This window comes from Manduca sexta, chromosome 5, assembly GCF_014839805.1.
Source record: "Manduca sexta isolate Smith_Timp_Sample1 chromosome 5, JHU_Msex_v1.0, whole genome shotgun sequence".
Lineage (NCBI taxonomy): Eukaryota > Metazoa > Arthropoda > Insecta > Lepidoptera > Sphingidae > Manduca > Manduca sexta.
Window position 1 is genome coordinate 8,884,100 of NC_051119.1, and position 12,703 is coordinate 8,896,802.

The 12,703-nt window shown below is 36.5% G+C and overlaps 1 protein-coding gene across 11 annotated transcripts in view; it reads right to left on the reverse strand.

Annotated features, from left to right (window-relative positions):
- The window catches only part of LOC115455890 (protein madd-4), a 416,434-nt gene that overhangs the window by 48,883 nt on the left and 354,848 nt on the right, over positions 1 to 12,703 (reverse strand). For all 11 annotated transcript variants that reach the window (XM_037445350.1, XM_037445344.1, XM_037445332.1 and 8 more), the window contains 2 exons: positions 6,287 to 6,469; positions 3,286 to 3,402 (listed from right to left, as the gene is read on the reverse strand). In XM_037445350.1, coding sequence (XP_037301247.1) covers positions 3,286 to 3,402; positions 6,287 to 6,469 — 300 coding nt within the window. The remainder of the gene's footprint in view (positions 1 to 3,285; positions 3,403 to 6,286; positions 6,470 to 12,703) is intronic.

Sequence of the window (12,703 nt, forward strand, 5' to 3'; positions counted from 1 at the left end):
ATATTGTAATTTCAGTTTACGTCCACTCTCCTTAAAATCACCAACATGAAATGAACCTTGTTACAACGCCCATTTTTAAGAGTAATAATAATATATCTCACAATCCGGTTCGCATAGTAAATTAACAGTTTCAACGTGGTATTTTAGCATTGTGTCGGCGCAAAAAGGTCCTGTTTATTCCGGTATCCGCTCCGCAAAGCATAACTAACTGAATTACTGCACTGAGCTACACGCGCCGTTTGGTTTAAGTGTTGGCCGGCGGCGTGGTGTGGAATATGCGGTATATTTTAAGTAATTTGCTTTAATATTTTAGGTCTAGAGTCTAGTTACATAAAATAATCGTATTACGAAGTAGGGTGATAAAAAATTAATTAAAACAGTAAAAGGAATTGAAAGACAAGGTTTCGCAAACATTGGGAATTCATACATTTTTCCATTTATGATTTTGGTCGGTCTGGGTCCTTTTTGACGTAACTTTACGTATTTTTTATTTTATTTTTTGTAAGCCAGGATCAGCAGTGGCACGCATTTTATGACACCGAGCAGTGAAGCTCGGCGATTATCAGGTAAAACTAATTTGTCAGTATCCTGCAACGAAATAAATCAAATAGAAAGATAGGGAGTAGTTGGAAATATTGATTGTCCATTTCCCTCCACAGCAAAGCGGGCAACAAAATAATGAACTAAGCAGGCGTTTTAACCTCAAGGATAGGGACGTTTACAGCTACATAAGCTAGTTGTATAGTGGCACGGATAAAATTAAAAGAAAGGGTCCAGCACATGAGCCGTTAGATTTGATTTGATTCGTCTCGGCAGTCCGTTTCATACCCAACTAGGCTATCGCCGCTTATGTTTGTGATATAACGCTACACGCCGACGGCCGTGTATTGCGCGGCGGTCATCGTGTCCATTAAACATTCACGGGACACTCGCTTCACACTGAAAGCTAGGCACATCGCGAGATAACGAGTTTATTTTAAAACAACACCCGCCGCCCCCCGTGTAATGGGCCTGAAAAAGAACGCATTACGCGTGCGAGAATAGCTGAATATGGTAATTACTTTGTATATTAATGAAGCATGTTTTTATAGAGGTACGAATGTAAAAGACAACAAGTTTATTTATGAAAAAAATACCGGAATATGCGAGGTGGACTCGCGCACCGAGGGATCCGTACCAAACAACTTAAGACATTGGTTCTTGCCAAATTTGAGGAATTGATTCTTGGTCAGTAGTAAATACTCGCAAAATATATGACCTGAAAGTACTTCCTTCCTACCAGCGCCCCTAAGAACCTCTTTTTTAAACTCGGTTAAAGTATATGAAAAATAGTTTCGCAATAAAAAGCAAGACTATTTGGCACCTGGCCGCAGTGCGCACGTGTTTATTACCAACAGTAGGTGTAAACAGCTTGTTCCGCAGCTAACAGCTCGGCGGCACGCGAGGAATTTTTGCACTGCCCACATTCACTAACGTTACCAGTATGTTACGTATACGTGCAAACGATTTAAAACCTAGATTACAAGGTATCTTTTGTAGAAAAGGTGTTTATTTGGAATAAAGTATCTGAACGATAGCCTAATTGATTATTGTATTGACGGTTGGGACGAGTTCGCAGTTCAAAAAGAAACGTATATTTGCTGGTGGAAGGATATATTTTATATCTGCCTGGATAGCGACCAGCGTACTCAAGGTGTTGAAACCCGCCATAGTGGCCCACGTAAGTGTGTCGCGTTCCAGGATCAGCCTGTGTATACCTGATTGCAACAGGCCGGCATAATTGTGTCGACTGTCGAGGGGTAATCATCTCTCGTCAGTCGACACTCTATTGGACCCCACTCCACTTACCATCAGGTGCAGAAGGAGTACTTTTCCGTGCTCGGGTAAAAAATAATAATTTGGTCGTATTGATTTTTTATGCAGAAATGCTTTAATAGTAATTAAAACACAAAAATAAAGACCTTATTAGGAACCACCTAAAACTACTAAACGACCATATTCCTGTTAAAAATATAGCCTGTACAAGGCGACGTCAATAATGCAAAAACATACAAAGCTCTTTTTGGCTTCGAAGTTAAAATATTTTTGTTTAATTAGCAATTAGTTATTAATCAGTATTTTATTAAAACATTGTTGTATTCCTTTCGTTCTTACGCAAATAGTTCAAAGTCAAAAACATAAAATATAGGACAATCACTGATTCAAACTATTAGACCGTTTATGTGAAATTTATGATCAATTTTGTTAATAATAACAATCAGCAGAGCATACAGCCGGATGTATCGTTCCGCATCACCGCATTATTAAGGGTGCGTCCAAATATGACGAATGCTCGGTGCGTGTACCGTTCGTCTGGAGTACATACCTGCGACTGTTCGCGTGCGAATTCACTTGATTGCTTGAATAATGCCGGGTACAGACAAAGTGAACGACCGTGAGTCAATGGTTTTTGCCTATCAGGACCCCAAAGGCTTTCGTTTGTTGGCATTTATTTGCACTCATTTGCTGGATCTGTATCAGCCATATTAAGAAGTATGTAAATTGCAGGCATTAAATTCAATCCGCTATTTATGTACCTTGTCATAAATCTGCTTTTGTTATTATATAATGACAATAGCACAGCCATATACACATAATCACAAACGCGCAGTACGTGAGTCTATGCATAACGAGCATTCGTCAGATTCGGACGGACCCTTATAGACTGCGACGAGGTTCACTAGTCGCTCCGTCACATTATCAACAAATAGTGAGATTAGTTCCACGCATTTCATAAATTGTGTTTGTTTTAGGAAATATCAATTTAATTATGCATGTTTGTTCACAGTGCGTCATATTGTAGATGGAGCAATCAAAACTGGAATTATGTCAATAGCCTAGGTTTTGTTGATGATTAAATTTCTGTCTATATGGGCAAGCAATAAAGTAATTATAATCTATATTAGTTGATATAATATGAAGTATGATATTGTGTTTATTCTATATCAGACATATTATATCAAAGAGTAACCTGATAGGCGTATTATGATCCGAATGTTAAATTATTAATAGAGTAAGAAAGACATAAATAGCCCTCAAAATAGCATAGTTTTTTCTTTATACCCGTCTTTATCCCAGTTTAATGTGGGGTCGGTAGATCTTGACCTAAAATGTGTTGTCCAAAGGGCATAGAAGAAGCCTTTAACATATTTAATGTGCAAGATGGCTCATTTTCCTATCAGCATCATTTATAGACGTAGGCATTACCGTAATTTTGTTACGATTTAGTTATTCACTATAACTTACCTGACATCTCCCATCGATGCACATGTCCAGGCTGCCAGGACGACATCTCGTCCCGTCAGACACTCTCGCAGCGAGGACAGCTACCACTACTCTGTCATCTTCGTCTAACGACACTGTCTGTTGGGAAAAAAAGTGGTGTGTGAATTGAGTTCACGTGTCACGTACACGTCACGTATGTTGTATGTGTAATATGTTGGTCTTTCAAATAGTCTGATTTGATGTCAGTAAGGGACGTAGAATATAATAGCATAATATTTCTTCTAAGTCGTTCAAATTATGCATATTATAAAAATAACGTACGTCGTGCATAAATTATTAATTCTTATAAATATGGAGTTAAAGATAACTCTTCTTAACAAAAATATCGATGGGTCCTATGTATATGGGCCAAAATGCAAAATTACAACTTTACAGGAGAGGCTTCCAAAGTTAAAATTTACTATAACTTTAGATTTATAAATCCGAAGTTTATGAAATTTTGCTTGTTAGCTATGACAATTATCCTCCTCATTTATATTATAGTATTTTATATATACATTTACCGGTTTTTTTTGTACGTCACATTGGCCCTTCTACGATAGTTTTTGTTAAAATTATTTTTTTTCAAAAACACCCTAAAAGGGCCAATGTGCCATATTGGCTATTATACGCGTATTACGGTAATTAGCATAAATTACATATTTTTTTTATTTTCCACCCATAAAATCAACTAACACTTGAAGTAGTTAATAATTTATTAATAAAAATAAAAGATATTACGATATTTAGTTATTTATGTCACATTGACACTTATACGTTGTAAAATCTGCTAACCTATTGACTGAGTTTTCAGATAGATCATAAAAAACACACATTAGTTTTATTCATTTATTTAAATAAAAATTTAATTAGCCTTATAAGTACACATATGGACCCGTATTCAGTCTTTTTGGTATTTTAATGATAAAAATTACCAACAAAAAAAACATAAGAAGGAAACTGTTACTGAAGATCTTAGTTTGATTAACAAAACTACGTACTTCACGTTATTATTTTCTTAATAAAATTACAAAAAAAAAAATAACAAAAATAAAAACCTTTCTGATGTAAACAAAAAAAATATCTCTGTAAGTAGTATAATCAAGTAATAAAATTATCAAACTCAACGTTAATGGTAAAATTTACTAGTAATTCTTAATAAGTGTTTATTAAAATGTCTTCATTATCGCTTTCATTAATAGTCCCAATGTCATAAGATGCTATTAAATTTTCATAATAACTGTGGTATACCCGTGGGATAATATTTTTTCGACATAAATCAAGCAAGTCTTTCTTCTTGGAAGGTTGTATTGGTAATAACTGATTGTAACATAGTTGCAGAGGAATATCAGTTGGTCTATCGGCAATTTGTCTTCTTGTTCGTACTGGGTGATCTAAGATAATAATATAATTTTCAATAGCATCTTCACTACCCAAATTATATTTATAGTATAAAACGTACGGTTCGTCTTGTCTTACACGAATTTATTTTATTTTAGACCAAAGAATTTTTTGTCCTTCTGAGTTTTTAGTCCAGTTAAACTGAGTATTTGTCTGCATCTTTTTGAAGTCATAAATCATATTTTGAACTACGCCTATAACGTTATAAGGACTTCCTTTTGATTTCGCCCATCGAATCAATGAGCTCCACTCAGAGGGTGTATAAATATTCTTATATTTTGAAGCTCTTTCAATGGTGGCGTGTATGGAGTCGCCTTCATTTGCGTGTGGCCTACTTCAAGAAAAATGTGCTTTACATTCAAATTAAACTGTTTAGCAGCGTATAGATACATAAAAAATATAATCCTGTTTCGGTTTTGGCCAGTGTAATTGTCTGACCAAAATCTGAAATCGTCACAACCTTCTTGACTTTTCAATGTAATAATATTATAAATACAGCTCGCAATTTCGTTCGATCCCTTCATTGCAATTTCTTCATTCCATAAGTAACAGGTACCAATTAACTTACTAATATCGAAAACCGATAAGTTATGTACTTTCAACCTTTTGCTGTAATAAAATAGACTAATTTCACCACTTGGGGACAACAACACTTTTTGCAAATCAAAAGTAGCGCAGAATATTTTCATATCATTTTGTGATGGATCATACCATTCTTTGTATAACATGAACATTCGGATAAAACTTAAAGAGCCATCTAAATAAAGTTTATTACTGTCTTTGCGGCAATAATGTGAATCAACCGGTTCAAAGGACTTGACGTGGTCCAGCACACTTTTGATCATTTCTGCATCAATGCCAAATTCACTAAATTCCGACTTCTACTCAACTTAACACGATAATTGGATGCCATATTTTACTTATTAAACTAAATTGTAACGCAAAAACACAACAATTACATTTTGTATTCATCACAGTGCGGCCGTTGCTCCGTTCAACGTATAAGTGACCAGCTGATTGGTCCCAACCGTAAACAAACGCGCGGGAACTCCCCGCGTATAAGTCTCTAACTACTCTTAGGACCTTATATGTTTAAATTTATGTTACATATGCCGTTATACTGTAATAAAAAATCGTGTTTCTATGCAAAAATCTTTTTTTTTAATAGCTCACTAGATTCATTATATCGATAAAATGCGTTTACCATAAAAAAGTCAAAATGGCCAAATTGTTAGTTTGGCCCATATACATAGGACCCATCGATATGTACCCCCTTACATGACTAAAAATGATGATAATTGAAGCAAAAAGAAGGACAAGGCAAGATTACCGCTCGTTATTACATTACGTGGGACCTATAGTTAAAAAAAAACACATTCACATATTATGCATGGATAGTATCTGTGAATGAACATAAGTCAGTCGCTATGACAAACGGATTAAGAATGTAAAAAATATAGCCTATTTTGTTTGTTTATGTATCTGTCCTTTCAATTACAATGTGAAACATTTCTTTAACATACTGAGAAAAATTGTATTCGTATAAGCTTTAGTTACCCGACTTATTCAACTGTTTACATACCGGCTCAGCTTTTTGTCCGGAGTGGTGCGGCGTGCCGCGACACGTGAGTGCGCACGGCTCGGCGTCGTCGCGATGCGCGCGCCAGTGAAACAGCTCGCCGCCGTACGGCGTGCCGTCATGCGCGCCGCACTGTTGCTCGCGCCACACATCCTCTTCTAGTAGCGAGACGTTGGCGCGACATGGCTGCGGAGATGGGATTAGTTTAAATACAATTAGATGACGAGATCAAGACATCTATCTATATATATAAATGAATCCTTATTTCCCTTGGTAACGCCATAACGCGTGAACGGCTGGACCGATATCACTATTTTTTTGTTGTTGCGTTTGTTATTGACAGGAGAAGATTCTTATGAAAGAAAACAATCAAAAAATTGCGCGGAAAATTAGAAAATTTAAGAAAACTTAACGAAAATATTAATTTTATAACTGTCAATTGTTTGAAATAACTGTCAGCGATTGACAGAATGCGCGCTGCAAGTTCATAGTTAAGACGGGACAACGTCTGTCGGGTCAGCTAGTTTATAATAAACGAGACCGTCTAAGGGTTGTACAAAAATTAGTCAAAACTTTTTAATTTAAAAGTTCTATATGGTACGAGCCTGCTGTCGTCATCTTGAGGCGTTAAATGTTATGATGCCTGATGTTTGTAATATCTGCTACAATGTTCTTCAAATAGTACTCAATGCAGAACTAAGCTAAATCAAATTCACGTAGCTGGTCGACGCCAAAAAAGGCAGTAAGATGCACGAACGAGCGTGTCAGTTTTTTCAGAAATTTAGCTCTACTTGGATGGATGCGTTACAAGAGATTGTCCAATTTTAAGCCGGTATGCTTATTCTGATTTTTGAAATTGAAACCTGAACAATCAGTTATTTGGCAATTAGTGATCCTGTCATGGACATCCTTCAGGGTCTAGTGGTTAGGAAGATAAACTATATAAGTTATATACGATTTAACTTCATCAACTCTTGATCCTTATCGAAATCTTTATAAGAAATATCCTTGATCCTTGTTAGAAAGGAGTTATACGTTACTAATTATTTCGTCTTCGAAAATTGAACATGGTGTGAATTTTGAGCAAGGCTCATCGGAAATAGTCATATATTCCATTCGTCTTTAAAATCGTGAATACGTTGCAAAAACTAACAGTAGATCGAGAAGAAATAGTCTAATGAATAACTCGAAAGTCTATCATGTTGAAACAAAGTAGGACAACATCTAATACAGTCTAATCATGACACAAAATACGGTAATTACAATGAAAGAAAAAATGAAGTACGTCGGATATCACGAGAAAAATCGTAACAGACGACTCTGAAATACTTCAAAGAAGCTGCGGCACAAAGAATATTTAATATCAACGCTACATGTACCTATTATGACATCAAAAGATTCTTTATACCATAATATTCCTTAAAACTAAAGTATTTTGAGCTATTCAAGGATGATCTTATCACAGCACGAAGGTGTATTTTCGTTTAAATTGATAACGTTCCAGTTCGTAATGCATCAATTTCGCACTCAAGCGACAACCCTACAATAATTCTCCGGTAATGCGACCGCAAAGCTAAAACTTTACTCGAAGATCCAATCATTTATAATGGGGCCAGATCACACAAAAACGCGACTGCAGACATTTATAAATCACCGGCACTTACATATTGAAAGGCGCAGAAATCCTTCCAATGTACTACTATTCAAAAGCTTTTCTGTCTCCCGATCGACGCGTATAAAATCCTTTCGCACGCAATCGCGTCCGCCACTCACACCGTGTCGCAACGCATTAACATTCACCGCGTTACCGTATCACGGCACAATCCACTTATGAGTTTAATCGCTTCGTGTTCGCGAGCGACGCGAGCCGTGGGGTGTGACGGGGGCGCGAGGGAGGCGAAATCGTGGAATGAATAAGAAATAGTATTAGCTCCTACTTTATTGACTGCCGACGCTCTTAAATCTGATTGGGCTGCCTGTTTTTGTTTTCAACGAATTATTTTTTACGTAATTTGTTAGCGTACAAATTGAATACTTTATTTTGTTTCGTACCGATGTTACACAGCGCTCTTTTGGGAGCGGAGAAATTTATTTGGACAATAAAAATGTCAACTTTATACGGTTGTTGGTTCTTTCCTTCTATTTGTTTTATTAACATTGTAGACTTAATATTAAAAGACAATTAATATTGTATTCCGTAAGACGCTATGTCAATATACATTCAAGCTTTTTATAGCCGAAAGGGTAGGCAAAGGCGTAACTAGTGCATCCACGTTTCGGAACCAGTATGTAACTTTGTGTGTGACTGCACGAGTGTTCTTTACCTGTCTGTTTAGAATATAAGCACTCGTTGCGCTAGGCTAAGGATACATTGTAGTACCGTCGAGCACAAAAAATATCTATTTTTTATTGCCTTAGTACTTGCGTAATACACCTACTTAGTGTCCGTACGTCACCCGGGGTGCCTCATTGAAAATCAGTGCTGCGGTATCAGACTGGTACTGCAGCAAGAAGCTGAATGGGGGTTCCCATTGTTGGCACAATAGGTATAATATATTTCTTTTTAATTTTATGTTTTTATTCTTTATTTGTTACTATGTGCACGTTATACTGTTTGTGTGCAATAATAAAATCTTTTCTTTTTTCTTTTTTTTTCTTCTTAGTAGGCAAACGAGCATGCAGTCCCTCTGATGGGAAGCAGCATCCGCCGCCCATGGACTAAAGCAATGACAGAGGCACAGGCAAGCCGTAGCCTATCGTACATTATGTAATTCTGTGTTTCAATAACCCTTGCACGCCCAACAAGGGTGAATCCGAAGCGATGGATTTCGGTTCAATACTCACCGATATAAAGTAATTGACGTCGTGGTAATTTATATTGATTTAGATTTTCTTCCCTCATTAACTTCCTAGGGGTATGAATTCCTGGATGGCTTAAACCATGAAGAGAATCAAAAGATGGAAGTCTAAAGTATTCCGGTATATATAACCTAATTTTATCCAGTTACTCTTGCACAGCCAACAAGTATTTCGTCGCACGATGTCATAAGCAGAGAGGCTATCGACCAAAGAGCGGAAATTCCAAATAGCGGGATAGTAATGAACAGATATAGCTTCTTATATTACTTTAACTTACCTGTTGCTTTCATAATCGTGTCGACATTCTTGGTTTATACTCCAGTGCAGTGGACTTACTTTATCGCGCTCGTAAAAAATAAATCAATTACATTATACATCATGGTCCATTTGAAAATCTTTGAGGGAGACCAATGTTCAGCAGTGGACTTTATGTGGTTGATGGTGATGATGATTAAACATCATCCTCCTGCCCTTAACCAAAACAAAATACTCTTCAATCTGGGAATCAAAGTCAAAATCTCACGACTTATATTCTAAGAACGAGTAAATTAATAAGTCTATACGGATGTAAATAAAAATAAACTCTTTTACGAATTTAACAAGAATCTAATTTGAATAATGTGCTATTTGTCCGTGACGGAAGAGCAACGCAACTATTCGAAGGAAACGTTACAAGTATAACAAGGTGATCTCAATAAAACATGTTCCGACAAACTTGCCAACTTTGTATTGAAGTTTGACCCCGGGCGCAATCACACCGAAGTGAATGTAATGCGGAGCATTTTTCTGTAAACTTGAGTTTAATTTTATTTAGTTCCCTAGGGTATAGACTAGGTTTCTGACTTGGGTAGTATTGATAGATGCTGCTGGTTTTTTTAAGGTTCGGCAAAGTTACTTTCATTACTGATGGTAAGTGAAATGCAGTTTGGAAAATGAATATCAGTACTGTTAATGTCAGTGTAAAATATGGCGTATTTTATTGGTTGACAAAATAATGCTGACTTAGTTTTCCAGACTCTTAATTGAAGTGTAGATATGCAAGAATATTTTAGTAAGCCTTAGTAAGCTCATATTTAAGGCCGCGATAATAATTTAAATATAACTCAAAATGGATTTGAACCGCTTACAAGGACACGGGTCCCCCAATATCGCACACACTACATGGATAAATAAATCAAGAACTCAATAAATCTCTTTCATATTTACGCGAGCATTAAAGAAACTGGACTAAAGAATTAGTTACATTTTAAACATCGTTACAAAAGCGTCCATTACAACAAAAACGCGTTACAATACCGCTCAAATATCACCACAACACAAACATTTCCATATGCGTGCGACGATGAATAGTGAACATAGTTTGCACGCCCCTCGCATTCACAAGGATTCAATACCTTCCGTGGCCTGACAGCCCTGTCAGGATAGGTTTATTATATTAGGTATATTACATGAGCCTATATAAAGGATGTACGTGTCTCGGCCAGACCACAGGGTTGTCACGTTTCAATGGAATTCCGAAGCAATATGTCAGTGCAGATGCTGTGCGATGGACAAATTCTTGTATCACAACGATGATAGTATTCTCGATGGTAGCTACAGGAAAGTAAACTTTGTTTATGTCAGAAAATTTTAAAGTACAACATTATTGCTTGTGATAATTATTATTTATTTTAAATTATTAAACTTCGTCAATTAGAGGTCGGGCATTATTTCAATTCATTAATTGCTATTAGTTACAATAATAAAAAAGTTTAGTAAAAAATAAAATACTCGCTTTTAACTCGGAAGTTTCTGATCCCAGACCGAAAATAGTAATTTTTTGGTAATTTCAATTTTAGTACCATCCTAATGCTCGATTGAAATAGGATCTCAAGTCTCGACATCTGCATCAGTATTAACGACGTTCATAAATCACAAATTCACTGGAAACAATTAACTTTATATTACTACCTATTATAATAAACCCGCCATAGTGACACAGATAAATATGTCGCGTTTTGGGATTAGCCTGTGTATATGCGGTTCCAACAGGCCAGCATAATTGTGTCGATTGTCGACGGGTAATCATCCCTCGTCAGATAACATTATATTAGACTCCACTCCACTTACCATATATAGGCTCACTTTGCCAAATCCGTATAAAAAAAGTAAGTAAGTAAGTACTGTCAATAAAAATCAAAATGTACGATCAAATATCAAATGTCTAATAAATAATAATAATAATATCAGCCCTGTATTATATGCTTGCCCACTGCTGAGCACGGGCCTCCTCTACTACTGAGAGGGATTAGGCCTTAGTCCACCACGCTGGCCTAGTGCGGATTGGTAGACTACACACACCCTCATAATTCCTATAGAAAACTTCTCAGGTATGCAAGTTTCCTCACAATGTTTTCCTTCACCGATAAAGCGAACGATAATTCACAAAGAATACACACATAATTATTTAGAAAAATCAGAAGTGTGTGCCCTTGGGATTTGAATCTGCGGACATTCGTCTCGGCAGTCCGTTCCACAACCAACTAGGCTATCGCTGCTTAATGCAAATGTCTAATGCTTTTATCAAATGTGTCATGGCTACACCTACATCATCACTTCGACATGTGGCCGAGACCTTCACGTTACATGTCCAATTACGAGACGGTGTAACATACTCCCACCTTCTCACGTTAGTTTGAATACTCCACTATTAATCATGAGGGCATTTCAGCGCTGAAAGCCAAGTTTTAGCGCCGTTTACATAGTTCCCATATTGCTTTAAATTTGTTTGCAATTAATCTATATTGTATCGTTCGAAACGCCAAGTTTGATAGTTCCCTACATTTATATTAGCAAGGTGAGATTACTTTATTGTTTGTTCGTTGAACTTAGATAGTGTTTCAAGGCGACGTGTGTTTATACCGTGGGTCTTACTGGCTTTGTCGATACATCAGTATTTCGTAAAATGAAATTCTTCCAGAACATTTTCAGATTTAAACTCAATCAACAATTTACATCATCACAAAATTTCCCATTTGCAATTGAGATATGAGTAAAAGTCCTTAATGGTGATCACATAAAAAAAGTACAGCGAATTAAGAATTTTCATGTAAATATCACCGCGTAAATATTCAGTTTGTTTATGCCACGAATGGTCACAAATGGGCCAGATTGACCGCGATAGCATCATAGTTTCAAAGTTGAGTAATATTAGCTCCATTTGCTAGTACGTTCGAAAACGCGTCCAAAATTCTGAGATCCCTTTGCTATTTATAATATTATTTTTAATTTGATATTTATATTATTCCTGGTATTTCTCCTGTTTATGGGCGATCGTATCGCTTACCATCAGGCGAACGGCAAGCTCGTCTCGTCATTCAAAGCAATAAAAAAAAATTACGTTCAGAAACGCAGCTAAAACTTGTATAGTATTACGAGTCCTATAGACAAAACAGTTCTCAGCGTAAGAATGACTTAAAAGCATAATTAACTGGAGCATGTTCCCAAATATTAGCCAAACCTCCAAAGCAATAACTCAGTAAGAGTGCTGCATCGTCTGCTCTCGGGCAATGCTCCAAAGCA